Source organism: Epinephelus fuscoguttatus, linkage group LG7, assembly GCF_011397635.1.
Source record: "Epinephelus fuscoguttatus linkage group LG7, E.fuscoguttatus.final_Chr_v1".
Classification (NCBI taxonomy): domain Eukaryota; kingdom Metazoa; phylum Chordata; class Actinopteri; order Perciformes; family Serranidae; genus Epinephelus; species Epinephelus fuscoguttatus.
This window is the reverse complement of record NC_064758.1, coordinates 35,755,047-35,773,127: the sequence shown is the minus strand read 5'-3', so window position 1 is coordinate 35,773,127 and position 18,081 is coordinate 35,755,047. Positions and strand designations below refer to the sequence as shown.

General features: G+C 41.7%; 2 protein-coding genes across 3 annotated transcripts; one reads left to right on the top strand and one right to left on the bottom strand.

Moving 5' to 3' along the window:
* Positions 1-1,193: 1,193 nt before the first annotated feature.
* Positions 1,194-13,356, top strand: LOC125891737 (syntaphilin). 2 transcript variants are annotated; one of them, XM_049581209.1, is made up of 5 exons: positions 1,194-1,673; positions 4,948-5,058; positions 5,165-5,296; positions 7,156-7,305; positions 7,412-13,356. In XM_049581209.1, exons 2-5 carry the CDS (start codon positions 5,015-5,017, stop codon positions 8,658-8,660), a joined length of 1,575 nt encoding a protein of 524 aa, XP_049437166.1. In that variant the 5' UTR covers positions 1,194-1,673; positions 4,948-5,014; the 3' UTR covers positions 8,661-13,356. The 2 variants fall into 2 exon arrangements, with proteins under 2 accessions (XP_049437166.1, XP_049437167.1); XM_049581210.1 differs by lacking the exon at positions 1,194-1,673 and having other exon boundaries at positions 3,167-5,058.
* Positions 13,072-17,956, bottom strand: LOC125891750 (peptidyl-prolyl cis-trans isomerase FKBP1A-like). The gene is made up of 5 exons (XM_049581228.1): positions 17,808-17,956; positions 17,658-17,705; positions 16,970-17,082; positions 15,694-15,862; positions 13,072-13,980 (listed from the first exon to the last, which is right to left on the bottom strand). The coding sequence occupies exons 1-4, from the start codon at positions 17,842-17,844 to the stop codon at positions 15,731-15,733; spliced, it is 330 nt and encodes a 109-aa protein (XP_049437185.1). The 5' UTR covers positions 17,845-17,956; the 3' UTR covers positions 13,072-13,980; positions 15,694-15,730.
* Positions 17,957-18,081: the final 125 nt, after the last annotated feature.

Sequence of the window (18,081 nt, the reverse complement as noted above, 5' to 3'; positions counted from 1 at the left end):
GACAATAGAAGATTGGAGAAACGTTGCCTGGTCTCATTCAGATGGTAGGGTCAGAATTTGGTGTAAACAACATGAAAGCATGGATCCATCCTGCCTTGTATCAACGGTTCAGGCTGCTGCTGGTGGTGTAATGGTGTGGGGGAGATTTTCTTGGCACACTTTGGGCCCCTTAGTACCAACTGAGCATGGTTTAAACACCACAGCCTACCTGAGTATTGTTGCTGACCGTGTCCATCCCTTTATGACCACAGTGTACCCATCTTCTGATGGCTACTTCCAGCAGGATAACGCACCATGTCACAAAGCTCACATCATCTCAAACTGGTTTCTTGAACATGACAAGTGGAGTTCACTGTACTCCAATGGCCTCCACAGTCACCAGATCTCAGTCCAATAGAGCACCTTTGGGATGTGGTGGAACGAGAGATTCACATCAGCAACACATCATTGTGATGCTGTCATGTCAATATGGACCAAAATCTCTGAGGAATGTTTCCAGCACTTTGTTGAATCTATGACACCAAGAATTAAAAAGGGAGTCCAACCCAGTACTAGCAAGGTGTACCTAATATAGTGGCTGGTGAGTATAGTTTTTTGGTCATTTTTTTTTTTTTTTTTTTGTCAACAGCTCTTGTGTACTTGTTGCCTCACTGCTTGGTTCCTAACAGATATTAGTCTCGCTCACCAGACCTTTCTCAAGAAAAGAAAGGTCTGGCTGGGCCAACTTTCACTTTAAGATTGGAGAAAAAAAAACACCCCGGCTGCTTGTACTTCTTTCAACCAATCACAATCATTCTGGGCGGTGCCACAGCAACTGTGTGCTTGCAAAAATATTGCTGAGGGGAAACAGGTTTTGGTGTAACACGCCCACAAAAATATCACCTACAGGACGCGAACCATGGCAGAAAAATGGCTACATCCCCGCAAGATCAAACACCGCAAAAGTTAGTAAAGGACGTGTTGAAAACGGTTGAAAACTGCTACACAACCGGAGGTGGTAGGGCGGGCCTTCAGCGGGTGGCTCGTTCCGCCCAATGAGAGGCTGATCTATGCAGCAACCTTCTGCCCACTCAGACTAAACAGATATAAACTTCATTCCCAGACAAAAAAAAACACAACAATAGTTATTTTCAGGTGGGGGGTGGGGCAGAGGGATGGTTCGCCCAGGGCGTAAAACTAGGCAGGACCGCCTCTGTTTAAAGGAGCAAAGTTTGCTCTGCCTGTGGCTTGCATTAGTCAGTGAGTGCTCCCCTGCACATTCATCCGTCATCTGAGGTGTTGTATGATGGTGTACCAGGCCAGCTGGAGACTCATCACCCTGCCCTCCTGACAGTATTGTAAATGAACGAGGCTTTCCTAACTACATATCACTTGCCAGAGCATCCTTATCCCAGTGGTCAGCACTAAACACTAATGTGCGGTGGAGAGCTGCCAAATGAAGCCTTATTATCCCCTACTGTCACTTTAAGAAGCACCGATGCAGCAGACGCAGTTGCCTCATTTCATCTCCGGGCTTCATGGCTGCAGGATGGACTCTCATCATCATCATCAGCAGCAGCAGCAGCAGCAGCAGCATCCTCTCTTCCTGTTGCCACCGGGGACTCTTCATCGACCATCAAGTCTGGCGGGAACCGAGGCTTTTCTACGATGCGCAACTTCCATCTGCCCAAATGGTAACGTTTGATATGTCACTGTTAATGCAGGCTGTGTCGGGCTCTTTTCTCTTTGTGTGTGTGTGTGTGTGTGTGTGTGTGTGTGTGCAGCTTCCACAAAGGTTTGTTTTTAGATTCAGAGTAACACCCTTGTTAAGTAACTGTATGTAGGACGCACAGCTGTGTTAGTCAGCTGTTTCCATCAGAAGCTGCATTTTCCTTTATGGAAAGTACCTGCTGGGGTGTTAGATGTCCTGTTTAGGGACTCCTCTCTTTCAGCTGGATACAAACCAATGATGACACTTTTTTAAAATGATCACAGCAGATCTGCCTGCTTATCTAACACTGTTTCACTGTGGGCGACAGATGTGGAAAAAACCCTGTGATTTAATACCATCATATTCAAGGACACGTCCCCGCACCGTCTGTTAAACATCCCGAAACACACCACCAGCTGACTGCCTCATCTCCTCCGTGTAAACGCTGCTTTAAGTACAGTTTGATCCACCTACTGTATAATGCTCGCCTCCACAGTGAACACTGATACTCACACTTACGTAAGATGATTGCGTATTTCTCACCAATAACGGGCTTTGCCACTTGTTGCGCAGACAGCAGAGAGGAGGGTGAGATTTCCTGTCTCGGTGTCCTAGAATTTAAATATAGGACACAAATTTAATTAATATGCGTCTGTTTCGTTCAGACTTCTCATTGTCAGTGGATTGTGTTGTGTCTGCAGCCGCTGTAAAGATTGATCCAGCAGCAGGTAGATTTAGAGCCTCCATCAGCAGGTCCTCTGTGGAGCTGCTTGAAGACAGGGACGTTTTTAAGAACATTTTGTCCTCATTTTTCATTTTAGCTTTAAGACAGAGATGAGCTTTTCAATAACTGGGATGATGACAATACCTGATTTGGATTTTAAGCAGTGGGTGTAGCTATCATTGAGGTCACTGAGGTCATGTCCTCTGATTTATTCTGTGTATATGAGGGTTTTAACAATCTAGTTTACATTGTTCAATTAAAAATATACACATGGTGGATATTTTACAGGCTTATTCCAGTATTTAGACCTAAACATGACAGATTTCACAGCAACAAAATGTAAAGGAATAAAGGACGAGAGATGACCATCAATATCGGAGCCTATAGGAAACCAAACTGTGGGAACTATAAACATGTTTTGACCCTTTTTTCTCTTAAAAACAGATGTCAAAGTGCTCAAGCGGAGTCCAATAAATAGGCTGATAATAATAGTAATCTTTATTAATAAAGCGCTTTTCAAAACAGAGTTACAAAGAGCTTTACATGTCAATAATCAAAACAGACAAGACATAAAAAAATAACAATTTTTAAAAGAACTGATAGAAACACTTTAGTGTATAAAAACTGACGAAATAAAATACATTTTAAATGAACTTAAATCTCAAGTAAAATCAGAAAAGCCTCTCTGATAAAAGTTTGTTTTAAGAAGGGACTTAAAAGTGATCACTGACTCGACCACCCTAATTTCCTCGGATAGATTGTTCCAGAGCCTCGGGGTCCTGACAGCAAACACTGTGTCCTCTTAAATTTTCTGCCTGGCCTCTGGAACAGACAAAAGACCTCTAAATAAATTCTTATCTTGAGTTAAAGACTAAGTAGGGATATGGAAATATCTGATCAAACAAGTAAATTAGCCTAAAAATCAACACACAAACTTTTAGTACTTGACTCTTTGGTGGTCGATGATATTATCAAGCCCCCAGGAACTGTGCTGGGCTTTGAAATCAGTTTTACACAGTGACAAAATGTGGAATTATAACTTCTGGGTCCATCATGTGATGCCATGGGGCCCAAAAAGACTTTTTCCTATACACTTACATTGTGAAAGAGACGTCTGTAAATCAGTAGATACATTTTTGGCATCACAAACCTGCAAAATGACTCCTGTCACTATCAGGATTTGATCCATTGAGTCCGATAACATTTCAAAAGTCTAGAGGAGGTGCACGATTAAATAATTTTATTCAAGTTATCAGAGGGCTACACGTGTCACTGAGCAACTTAATGGAGGACGACATCCAACACACATGGCAGTGGCTTCATTTTTGTATAGTGGCAGGAAGTACAGACATGATGTCTATAATTATATACAGTCATTGGTTGATCGTTTTAATACCCAGTTGTAATGAAGGTAATTTTCTGACATTTTATTCCTGGTTGAATCAATGTTAAGACCTTCATGTTGGGGGACAAATACATACGAGCAGTTAACAGAATAAATTAAATATGAAAGATCCAAATAATTAAAGGCTTGGGTTGTGGATACACTTCCACTGGAATGTGAACAAAGGAAATGACAGCCTGTCTAGCTTTGGAGAGACTGGCATATATTCTAAAAAAGAAGACAAGAACTTTGTCCGTTTGTGAAGCCCTTATATGGACTTCTTGGCAACTTGTGATTTTGAATAATTTGAGGCTTTTTGCAAATTATGCACAGCTGTGATTATATTTTATGTTAATTTTTCTTTTATTTATTTATGTACTTTTATTATTATTATTATTGTATTTTAATTAATTTTCATTTATTTTATTTTATTTTTTTCTTGCCAGGGTTAGGGATATTATACTTATTTTCTTTGTTGAAATCTTACTGTTCATGTTGTCCAATAGCTCATCAAAAAAAGATTGTTTAAAAAAATCAAAGGTTTGGGTGCGTTGGGCGGGACTCATGACCTCAGTATTCCTAGAAATCCTTGCGACGGCACTACTTTCAGGGTGTGACGCGAGTGAAATTATTAATTCATTTCATGTGCGGACCACTTAGACTCCTGTAGTTTTGGGATCTGGAGCACAACAAACCTAAATCATACGATACTGCTTTGTTAACAGTGATGTGAAGTTCTTAATTCACTGCAGACAGGAAATGACTACACTGACTACCAGCCACCAAATGTCAGATTTTCTTTGTTTGTGCCCTTTGGCAGCAGTTAATGTGAAGGTTTATCATGTTTATCTGCAGCTCTGCAGAGAGAGAGGACACAGCTCAGAGAGAGGCAGCTGCACTGACTGTGAACTCACTGTGTCCCCTTTGTGTCAGCACAGAAAGGAGGCTTTATTTGCTGCTGGCCTGGACAGAAAAAAATTTAATTAGGGTTAGGGTTAGACTATTGTCACTGACTTCCAGTGAAGAAGCACAGACAGTAATGGCCACACGCAGCATCCTACGTGCTGGAAGATTTTTCCCTTGGTTGTTTTGGGATATTTGTGATTTAGATTTTCAGCTGTTTTGCCTTTAATGTGTTTGTGTAAGCAGCTGTGAGGGCTCCTAACGTCCCTCTCTAGAGACAGCAGTGGAGAGGTTGGAGGTCCCTCGCTCATCAATGTCTCTCACTCCGAGTCGGAAGCCCTCCTCAGGTCAGCGCAGGTACTGTACTCTCACACCGTCAGTTTCAGAGTTAAAGATCTGACACATTTGGTTCGGTGGCTGCTGTCTGTATTGTAAAAGAGTGTGATGTCATCTCTCCTTCAAGGCGCTCGGTGGGCACTGGAGGTGGCAGTGGGCGATATTCCCACAGCGATACATCCAGTACCCACACGTACCCTGGTCGGATCAGGGCAGCAGAGGGCAGCCCCGCAGCCCGGACTTATCCGAGTACACCAAGGTAAGATATTAATTATGAATATGTGAATATGTGGCCAGGGCCAAGTTCAACAGCACTTTGATTTGCACAAGGGTTGATTTGTTTTCAGTGTACAGGCTTTTCACAAGTCACTACTGTTTTCTTTCTTACCCAGACTCTCAGGTCTACACGTATATAGATATTTTTGAAAACGTTAATGTTCCTCTACGTTTTGGGTCACTAAAACTTCCAAGTTGCAGGTTTTTCTAAACTCTGTTTACTGTTTATCTGTATGGACGTGTAAAACGGAGCTTTTGGGAAACAATACCCTTTTTGCAGAAAGATGGTCCTACAGGGTCGCAACAAAGTCCCTCCTTTATGCCACCTTTGCATTTTTACACAGCACCAAGCGACACCTGCATCATTACTCTCCAGTGTTTGATTTTAGACTGCATGCCGTAATTGTTGTAGCATTGACAAGATTTAAATAAGAGAGGCTCAGACATGGAGTTGCACATTTGAGGGTTTACTTGCAAGAAAGCCAAAGAATTAGTACATCATGACAATTTATAGTGTATGACAAACATGCAGTATCAGCTGACACACCTACAGCTTTCCAGTTCACATTAAATGGTGTTTCCCGTCATTCAAGCTACTGTTTTCCTTACGTAACCAAATTTGGCCTGAATCAACACCAGATCTTTTAGCTGAAGTTACGTCAGGGTAATAAGTTTATGTCAGGTCAGTCATGTACACTGCACTCGCAGAAGCAGTGCCAAAGCAGGCGTAACAGGCGTGACATGTAACACAACAACATCTGCCTCTAGTGTGAAATAAAACGTGTCGGCAACCCTTTATAAACAATAACAGTGCAAACATGGCAGTAACAATCATTAACTGACCCTGTTATATGGCAGCTGACCTCATCCTCTGCTCAGAGGGTAAGGAGCTCCCAATTTTTATTGTTTTTACAATTTCCAGACATTTACGGCCGCTGTTTTCTTCTTTAAGTTAGCTGCTCACTGCTAACAGCTACTTTTTAAATCTCCCACGGGGGGGTCGCACACATACACATCATCAAAACGTCACACCTGTGCCACCCATGGCCCCATCCTGCCTGCCGTCCTGTTTATACAGACATATTTTCGCCGCTGTTACGACCTCCTGCTTAAAGGCAAGACCACTCTGTCCCCCCATTCCATGATCGTACCTTGTATACAGCACAGCGAGGCGGCATAACAGCCTTTAACGGCCTTTAACAGGCAGTGTAAAAGGGGCTAATGATGTAATCCCCTTAATTCATGCATGCCCATTGTTGCTTTCTGTAATGAGCATGTGCCAGAAACAACAACAGACAACCAGTTTGTTTACATTTTGTCAGCATTGCTTGGTCTTATTACTACATGTAAACTTAAGACTGCTGTATCATTTTACTGACAAACAGAACCATCTGCTTTGCCCAATGTTGTTTGGTTCGGCGGTTTTGGATCAGGCCTGGTTGCACCAGCAGATGGTGGGACAGTTTCGAAAATGAGATTATTGTCGATGAGGAGTAGAAGGAAAACTTGAACATATCCAGAGCCTCACCACTCCTTCATCCTTGTATCTAAAGGGAAGCTACAGTGATGAGATTTCCAGTCAGCGTTTTGAAAAAAGCAACTATGTTTGCAACGACTGGAGACTGCAGAAGACAGCTGATGGCTTTTATGCATTGTAGTTTGTATGGAAATATTTTGTAAAACGAAGGTCGTGTGGACTGAATTTGTTTTTTAAAGGAGGAGGGAAATATCCGTTTTTTAGATTAGGCCTATCTGTATACGTGTAGACAGGGCCATTTTTCACACGTGATTAAGCAAACAAGTTTATGTAAATTACATTTTCATATCTGTGTGTTTACTCAGGCGTCAGGCGAAGCACACAACCTGCAGCGACAACCATGGCATCAGGCCGCCGACCCCGGAGCAGTACCTCACACCTCTGCAGCAGAAGGAGGTGTGTATACGACATCTGCGAGCCAGACTGAGGGACAATGTGGAGAGATTACAACACAGGTGAGTCTTTATCTACTTCAGAATGTTATCTTTGTATGAGTCCTTTGATTTGTTTCTGTAAAAGAGAAATAACTCTGCTCTTCACTTATCTTTTATCCTTTATCAGAGACTGTGAAATAGATGAGCTGAGGGCCCAGCTGTACAGGATGCAGGAGGACTGGATAGAGGAGGAATGTCACCGTGTGGAGGCCCAGTTAGCTCTGAAAGAGGCCCGCAAGGAGATCCAGCACCTTCAGGAGGTGGTTGAGACAGTGAGGTCCAACCTGAGTCTCCGTGAACAAGAACCCCATGAACACAAGCCATACTCAGGGTTGCAGGGAGCTCGGCCAGGGGGGAAGTCTCGCTCCTGCGGCTGTTCCCCAGCCAGCACTTTGAGCCGCAGCACCGCCCACACCCGAATGAGCAATGAGGCTCTGCAGCTGGAGCGCAGCCCCAACGCTCCTGAGGCGAGCAGAGCGTCTTGCACAGCAGGACAAACCCACCTGCTCCTGGAGGCGGCCCTCCTCTCAGAACCGCTGCCGTCACAGGGCCACATCCGAGGCCCCCCAACTGTGCCGCGCTCTTCCACCTACGAAAGGCTGTGCAGCGGGGGGGCAGTGTTGCCAATCTCACACTCCTGCCACACTCTCAGTAGCAGCTGCAAGTGCAGTGGCCACACCTACCTCCCCCATCATCACTTGTTCCTGCATTTACCCCAGGAGGAGGCCCCCGTGACAGCGGCGCCTGCTGCTGTCCCTGCTACTGAGCCTATCCCTATTCCTTCTCCTGCCGCAGAGAGGAAGCCAGAAGTGCGCTCACAGGCCTGCAGCCCCACCATGAGCTGGCTGTGTGAGGAGAGCGGTGTCGAGGAGCTGAGTGTCATTTCTTTAGCCACAGCAGAGGTCACCCCCTCAGAGCCACATCTATTTCCATCGTCTTTACCTGCTGCGTCCCCTCCTGAGCATTCACACAGCGTAGAGCCGCCCGACAAATCAGAGCAGGTCACAAAGACGCCAACAGAGCCCCACACCTGCCAGCCCCACCCTACAGCTCCACTCCCAGAGAGACAGGACGCTGTGGCAGTGGATCTAGGAGAGGACGATAAAGATGAACCTGAAGGTACAGACGAAGATGGGTACCCGCCTCAGCTCTGCCACTGGAGCCGCTACTTTCTTGTAGATCTGTTAGCTTTGGCAATGCCAGTGGTCCCAACCATGGCATGGCTGTGTCGAGGGGCGCAACGGGAAGTCATGCCGGTGTATCATATCGGCTCCCTGCTGAGAGGTTGCTGTGCTGTGGCCCTCCACTCACTGCGTCGCCGGGGTGCAGGCAGGGGACGCAGGCCCACCAGCATGAACGGAACAACACCAATCTGAGACTCTCTGACATAAAGATCACAACTCCCAACCTCTGCAGGCACACCTACGCTGAGTTTCTCACATTCTGGTCATTGCCACGTGTTGGGTATCTCCTCTTTTAAGATTTCTAGATTTTACATAATGCCCTTGTGATTCTGTGCTCATGCCTTGCCTTAGAGAACAAAGGATTAGTTGTACATTATTTCAGTATTCAGATATCCTTACTGCTCCTGCCTGCAGTTTAAGTGGTTTTCTCTTTCTTGGAATTTGCATGTAACCCACAGTTTGGTTGGGTTCTCTTGTTTGAATTAAAAAAAGCCCACCTGGATATAGATGATATCCTCCGGGTGAAAATAATCAGTTGATTTCATGAAACATGAAAGAGAACTTGTTTGAAGTTGAATGCTCCTCTATTTTCATCATCATGTTTTTAAAAATTGTGAAAAAGGAGACTCACGGTCAATAAAGTTTCTTTGGCATCAATGTCCCACAAAATCAGAAAAATAAATTACAATCAGAACTTTTCTGACTTTTTCCACACATAGTTAATAGATTTACAGAGCACATCAAATGTAGGCAGCAGGCATCTCCACCCATGAAAACACTGAATGTGAAAGCTGTTGGGACTTTTACCTTTTGAGAAGCATGTGCATTGAACCCAGCTCTCAGGTGCAGAACAGACAGGTTATTGATCTTTTTGCCAATAAACAAAACATGGGAGTTTAAAACTGTACAGACTCGATTTCTTTGATCCTGTCGGGACTAAAATCAGTTATGTATCAGTGGGCCTCATGCAGGAAGGGATATACAAACAGATTTTCTTTTATGTTTGTTTGTCGATGGACAGCCACAAAAATGGTTCACAGGCTGGCTGTCCAACCCAGTTGCATAGGTGTGCAGGTATCTCCTCTGCCGTCCTCTGTTGGTTGTCCATGATTGGACTGACGCAACCAAGATAAACTTTTTTGTTGCCCTAAGTAGGTGCAGTTTCACAGCAGCTGTAAGACTTTGTTTGTTGGTACTCATTGATTTCTGGGATTCATCAATGTTTTTTTATTTTTGATGTTCTCTTACATCAGAGAAAATTGGGCACTGTTACAGAGATAAGAGAGAAACATCTTGTTTTCCGCAGATCACAAATTACTTGTCTGAGGCAAGGAGACACAAGTTTTCATTAAACGGACACAAAAATAAAATGCCTTTATTATCATAGAATCAAATTTAGATGATTATGTTTTAGAGTCATAATGATTTGATTATTAAATTTGTGGGCTAAAGAAATACCATTGCTAAACTGACCTCAATTAAGAGTACAAAGCCCTGCATGATATTACATAGCAGCTTCTGAATGGCTGACATCCTGCTCTTAGCCGCTTCTTAGAGAACGTGTTTTTACAGATAACACAGATGTATTTGATGAGATGGATGAATGGCTGCTGAACTGTTTCAAACTGCACTGCTTTTAAAGCCATTTTCTTTTTCTTTTCAATTCAGTTACTGTGTGTGGAATGTAACTAAGTACACTTACTCAAGTACTCTACTTAAGTACAACTTTGACTGAGTACTTTAATCCCATGGCACATTCTCCCTCTACTCCACTACACTTCAGGGGAAATATTGTTCCTTTTACTCCACTATTATTTGATCATTTTAGTTAACAGTTACTTTACAAATTAGGATATTTGTGCACAAACCATATGCAAATATCCAGATGAAGCTGAAACAATTAATTGATTGATTAGAAAATTAATAGGCAAATATTTTGATAAACATTTGTCATTTTTTATGCATGAACATTTCATGGTTCCAGCTTCTCAAAGATGTCACATACTTGCTGCTTTTCCTTTTAATATTTTGATTTATTAAATTAATTTAAAATGTTCTGCATGTAGTGCTTTTAATTGTAAAACATCCTTGTACTTACATTTTCAATGCAGGTCTTTTACTATTAACAGAGTATTTTTACAGTGTGCTATTAGTACTAGTTTACTAGTTAAGTAAAGGATCTGAATACATCCTCCACTGCTGCTGACACAGCACTAACAGCATCACAGATGTTTTGCCATTGCTGGGTTTATGATTTTTCTGTAACGTCAGAACTGACAGTCTGCAAAATTAGTTTTCAGGGGGGCCTTTTTTTTATGCCTTTATTGGACAGGACAGATTGGGTGTGGGTGGGGAGATAAGGGGTATGGCATGCAGCAGGGGGCCATGGGCAAGGACACTGCATTACACATGGGATGCCAGCTCTACCCACTGAGCTACAGGGCACCATGCTTTAAGTTTATTTTACAGTACATATATTGCAAGTTATTCTTCTTCTTACAGCTTATGTTGGTGGCGTCTCTCCAATTCTTAGGCATGTGCCAGAGTCTTATCTAGTGTTTGTGGGGTGTTACCTGTGCTAACAGGGTTATTAATGATAAAGTGGGACTCATCATTTAGCACACCTGGGTAAGAGCAGATTTGGATGGTTAAATTAAGAACGTTTGGCACATCTGAAGTTGTCTTTTTTCTCTTAACAGAATATCAAGAGAAAAATGTAAGATACGTTTAATAGAGCTGCTGCATGAGGCCCAGTGAACCTGAAAATAAAGGGTAATAAAACCTGCAGTTTACATCCTTAATGTACGTGTTGAAGATAAAGCTAAACGAGACACAGTGTAGCTCTTCAGCAGGACAACCTTTATAGCAGTTTGGATCTAAAAATAAAGCCTTGAGGTGGGTGTGTGAGCAGGGCATGAGTATGCACCTGACTCCCACTGCTCCAGTCCTAAAATGCTCCGCCTGGTCTCGTACGTACACTAACATATTCCTACAAAGGTTAAAACAGATACTGTAGATTGTGACCCGCACAGCTGAATGAAAGAAGGACCTGGATGAAGAGTTTTGTTAACTGACTTTGTGAAGAGATTTTGATACAGTGATATATTTTCTAACTTTTCATGATCTTTGCACAGCTGCAGGTGAAGAGTAACACTTTGTGTCGGTGTCGGCTGCTTTCACAGCACTGTCTCGCAGTGTATAAAAATGATGTACTGTATGTAGTTGTGAACACTCGTCTTACAAGTGGACCTTTGTGTGTCGACTGTAACGGCTCAATTGTTAACTACAGACTATGATGTACAACGTGTGTGGTTACCACTGTCAGCCTTATTATGCAAAAAGAGCAATGTTTAGCTTTCAGGGATCTCTACAATAAGGGTTTACTCGCTGTTAAATGACTCGGCTCACGGCAGAGGAAGCGCTGCAAACTGAAGTGGGAAATAAAGTCTAATTTATCTGTGGTTGGAGCAGCTCATACTGTAGTGTTTCTTATTTTTAATTTGTTAAAGTTCCAGAGCAACTTCATTTCCTTCATGTTCTAAATATCTCCATGTGCTTCTCCATGTGAATCATCAGCTTGTACTGCACATGCAAAAGCAATGACTTAGTGATTAAGTATAATTGCACAACAGGATTTTGCAACACACCCTGGATATTCCCTCTTCTTGGAAAATAAAATATGCTTCAGTCTGTTTTCTTTTATTTTCATAATGTGCTCCAACATCATTAAATATCAATTCATAAAAAGCATGAATAATAGAGCTTTTTTTTTTAAAGGGACAGTTCACCCCAAAATCAAAAACTTTTTTCCCCTCTTACCTGTAGTGCTGTTTATCAGTCTAGATTTTTTCAGCTGTAGAGATGTCTGCCTTCTCTCCAATATAATGGAACTAGATGTCACTCAGCTTGTGATGCTCAATGCGCCAAAAAATACATTTGAAAAACTCAACAGCAATGTCTCCTTTCAGAAACCATGACCTAGTTACTGAAGATAATCCACAGATCTTACTGTGAGCAGTTTTATGTAGGAACTATTTTCTTTCTACCGAACAACACCCACTAACCGTATCACTACGGTATCACAACCGTATCGCGTCTCCCTTAGCTGAGCTGTAACGTTAGCTAGCTCAGTGATGCTACGTGAGCTAGTGGTAGATACATGCTTACTACTTCTTCTCACACCAAAATAATCTAGACTGACAAATAGCACTACAGGTAAGAGGTAAAATATGCTTTGAATTTTGGGGTGAACTGTTCCTTTAACAGAACACAGACTACAACAAACCACAGAGAAACTCAGACTACAACACACACAGAGGTAGCGTGACTTTAGTCCCTACTCAGGACATTACTCCACTGTACCTTCACCTCGCAAATAGTGGTTAGCTGCTATTAATGCTCCACAAGTCACATACAGAACATTTAATACCCACCATTTGATAGCCCTTTAATCCAGGATAGTTACTGAGTAACTAAGAAAATGTGTTTCTGCTGTTGCTGACAATCACTTGTACAACCCACCATACAAGCAAGTGAAATCCTCACACTACCACTGCCAAGGCTTGACAGTGACTCAATCACCCAAAGGGAAAGAAAATATCAGTTTGTGTTAAAATTACTTTTTAATGTGTTTAGAGTAAGGAACAGACCTTTTACAACATCCACAGCTTGTTACACACAACTCCTTCAAACAAAGGGAATCACAAACCCCAACATGTGCCTACAAATCTTTGTGGGGGAACTTTCCATGCAAGTTTAGAAACTATTTTTCCCCATAAGACCTTTTGTTTTGGCAAAAACAAACAAAAAAAAAGTTTCCAAATGTTTCACAAGCAGTCAACAAGACCAAACATGTCCAGTTGTGAATGTCTAGCAATAGTCATTTCACTCTTAAATTAAGAACTGATGCTGCAGTATAGACAGAAACTCCTACATCTGCAGAGACCTGTAGGCTGTTCATGGCAATAATGTGCTTGATTCATGAATCCCTGTTACAATGTACTCCATACTTTAAATTTAACCCAATAACGAGTATCACAAAAGGTAATTCATAGAAAGATTGTGTCAAACAACAATTTATTCTATTTTTTTCTTTTCAAGACAATTCATTACCCGCAATCAATACAATTTTAGTGTAAAGGCCACAAAGCCACAGGAATGAGATTGACTCAGTTCTTATGACACTTGTCTGAAACCTGGTCCTGATGGCAGACACATTTTGTAAAATTTTTCAGTCAAATAAAAACAAAAACAAAACAAAAAACATCACCATAAAAATACATAGCAGAATAAAAATACATGGGATGGGATGGCCTATGACTTATTACTGTATGGAACCTACAGTATAGTATGGAGGATAAAGTTTTAAAGCAAGTGACAGAACACAATATTTTGTATCTAAATGTAAAGGAGAGTGAACTAGTGAAGATATAGACATAGGTCCTATGTAGGGATCAAGAGCAGGAATCATCTGTCAACGTTTTTCCTCCATGTTCCCGAGATAGGAGTCAACCTGCAGCGGAGAGAAAACAGCTGTTAGTGCTGCGGTTAAAGGACAACCGTGCCGTTTTTCAACATCAACTAACATTAACTAAATTAATTTGGGATATAGTTTGACATAAAATACGTTTTTTTCATAGAGCTCTCAGTGTCTCTGTGGGCTGTTTCAAAATCTGCTGTTTTTCCATGAACCACAGAAAGAACTACAGGCTATTTCAGTTTGTAGTTCTAGTCTGTCTCTCCGTATCCAGGGGCCATCCTTTAAATACATCCTGAAACAAATCTTCCTTGTGTCGCATTGCAAACTAGCTGCGTGTCCACCAAAATTGCCTCACTTATTATGAATGTAGAGGATTACAGACGAGGATATTTTTTGCAGTGTATTTGCCAACTCGGATATTTAGGCAGGGGATTTATTTCAACCCATCTGAAGAAATGCAGCAGAGACTGAGCTGTACAAGAGGGGACAACCATCCAGAACCTGAGATGCCGAGAACAAGCACCGACTGGCAACGACTTTGCTCGAATTACCAACAGAAACCTAACATTCTGCTGCACTGAATCTCAGCATGGCCAGTTTTTCTTGGATGCTGTTGCCAACTACAAACCAGAGAGCCCCTGTGTGCGTATTTTTGCTCCTCATTTGGACAGTGGTGTGCTGGAGACTACGGTTAGACTATTGGACAAATATTTTGACGACTGCCTGAGTACATTGCCGTTTTTGTGTCATGTTATTTTGCTTCCGCCTCCAAAGAATGACTGAAAGCCGCTGCTCTGCCACCAGCTGAGAGACAGTGGTGAAACACAACGTGCAGATCATTTCACATCATACTTGGAGTCAGATTAATTTCAACCAAACCAGAGTTAGTGATTTTTGGAAGAGTGGAAGAAGCAACCAAGACCGTTTCAGCGACATTAATTTTGTTTCTGTGGAGTTTGAATAAATGGCTAGAATATATAGTCAGTTGCTGGTTGTTGAGCTAACTGTGCCTGCTTGGGAAATCACTTTCTCGGGATCACGAAGATAAACTGGAAAAAAACACAGAGGCCAGTGGGGCTGAGAGAGCAGATGACCTTTGAGTGAATATTTCTGTCACCTAATGCAATGTTTTGGTCGACTATGATGATGATACAAAGCTTTCAGGCACTACACAAACACTATAGTGTTAATGAATTTATGTCATTTTTCCGGTGACGTTGATAACACTATTGTCATTAAATTTACAGTTTTGCCGGTGTTCTAGCTAAAAAGTGAAGCAAGTCACAGAGCCATGTTTGAGACACCCATCTCCATGCCTGGTGCATGTAGTAGGCACTGCTATAACAGCTGTGCAAGAAGGAAAACGCAGCTTCTCTGTCAATACAGCTCACACTGAGATATTTATTGCTTCAATTTACTGCATGTGCCATCAACACTGATTGGATATCCACTTAAAATGTGCCAAATTTCTCCTTTAAGGAGGACAGGCAAGAGGGGATTACAGGATACGCAAAGCAAAGCTAATTACACACAAACCATTTAATCTGTTAACACTGCTCTAAATTACAAAGGCTAAATGTGAAGTCACAGTGAATGTGTAAACATTTAACATAAGTGTGGTGCTGACAAAAACTAAAGGTATTCATCACTTGCACTTTAAGAGAGCTACATATTAAATCCATCAACACACAGGATATGATGCACATGTTTGTGGTGATTGTACAATGATTTAAAAGCTTTTCTCACCCTGAAAATTTGAGTGGAATTAAAGTGAGTGCACGTTTCAGGCTTCCAGACTGAGGAGCTCCACATCGAAGGTGAGAGTGGCGTTTGGTGGGATGATCCCTGGGTGACCTTTGCTGCCATAGGCATATTCTGGTGAGCAAATCAGCTTTGCTCGCTGACCTACACTCATCTGTGGAGGAGATGGAGGAGGTACTTGTTAAGAATTCATTTTCAAAAACATTCAGTGAAAAACACCAACACCAGTTTGATTGACATTCCTTTAAGTGAACAATAAATATCATGATTTATAAAAAAGAAAATATTTTTGAGATATCTCATCAAAACACCTCAGTACCTGTTTCATTGGTATTCTTTCGAGTGCACAATAAAAAATATGATTTATGAAAAGGAAAATATTTTGAGATATCTTAAAACACCTCTACATCTGTTTCACTGTTATCCCCTGGATTGGACATAAAAAAACAAAGATAAAAAAATTTTTTTTTAAAACACAGCAAAGGACCGTTTGTTATTTTGAGAGGGAGAGGGAGTTGTTCAAGAGGAGGGAGGCAATTTTTTAAGCACTGGGGAGGAACTTGTGTTTTTTTATCTTAGAGGAGGGGCACACAAATTTCAGTGGTTGTATTTCATGTTTATGTTACTGCAGATTTTTAAAGTATTTAGTCTTTTTTTCTTTATTTATTTACAATTTTTAAAAATGATTTTTTTTCTTTAAAAATCTCAAAAATTACACTATTTATCACAGGCAATGCAAAAACAGAAATTATAGTTAGATTTTAAATTTCCAACAGCCCTTGGACACATCATTTGTGACGCCATTTTAAAAAAAAAAAAAAAAAAAAAAAAAAAGCTGATATTTCATCAAAATCACTTTATTCTACATCTCATTAAAAGTTTGGCCAAAAATAGACGGTATGCACTAGCTAACAATAAAAAAACAACAACACAAAAGCAAAAATGAAAAAAAAAATAAAGTAAAATAATAATAATAATAAAGAAGCTCCTGGATTTCATGTTCAGCTTTTATCGTTTAACATTTTAACACCAAAGGCTAACTTTTAAAAATTGTTTTCAGTGAAGGGAGGGTCATGCATTTTCCACCAGTCACACAGGGAGGATCAAAGAAAATATATGTGGCTTCAGGGAGGCTCAAAAAATAAATACCTATAAATAAAATCACAGTCACACAGTTTACATTTCTGGATGACAAACTGTGTGGCTAAGTTTACCAAATGTGCACTGTTAAGCTATATAGAGTTAGAAACAAGATCCTCACCTGGGCTACTCCTTCTTCCCAACCTTTAATAACCTCCTGGTGTCCAATCTTGAATTTGAACGGCTTCCCTCGGGACCTCGATGAGTCAAACACTTTCCCATCTGCCAGTGTGCCTGATAGAAACCATATATATATATATATATATATACATATATCGATATATCACTCGATCATCAGCTCGGGTTGATGCTCAAAGTCCCACTTTAGCCTCATAACGGTAACTGAGAGCCAGAAGCTAACGTTAGCCGGCTGGCATCATGGGGTCGGTTAGCTTACTGACAGCAGCTACGGTACCGTTAGCTTGACTGCTGCTCCTGTCCCTTATCAATACCTCACATAATAATATCACAGGTTTGTTTAAAGTGTTTAGCAAGTGATACAAGTTGGAGAGCTAATGCTCGGCGTTAGCATCACCTTAGCTAGCGTTAGCCGAACGGACACAACAAGCAATTAGTTTAACATGGACCGTTAGCTGCGATGCTAACCAGCATGAGCAACCAGTTAGTTAGCTCAAACAAACAGGTTTCTACTCAGTCCCCCATGTAACGCACAAAGCAGGTTTTCGCAGTAGTAACGGCTCGTGTTTACGCACTGTGTGTTGCTAACATTAGCTTTAAAAACACATAAAGCGTCCGTATCTTTGAGCTCCATTCAGTATCCTCGGCTCTCGTCCAGCCTCCACACTCACCGACATAGTGCACCACGACGCGCTGCCCCTTCTTCGGAAATGTCCGTCCTGAAAACAGGAGAAAATAAGAGTAAGCGTGTTTTATACTTCACCAAACACTCAGTGGAATATATCAGTATTACGATGTTGAACATGGCTGGTTATTCCCACCGTCGCCCGGAGTTATGGTCTCAATTTCTACTCCCATTTTGGCTCTTCAGTATCCTTCCTCTGTTGACCACCCTACAATGCGAGCGGAGGCAGGAGGCAGGGGCGGCCTGCTGACGGGCGGGTGGGCATGGATGGGGGGAGACGCACCAGTGGACCATGGAGGCATCTGATTTGGAAATTAAACCCAAACCAGCAAGCGTTTCAAAGTGTGTCACTGTGACAGAAAAAATCCAACTGAAACAGATTTACTGATAAACACTAGGTACATGGCATA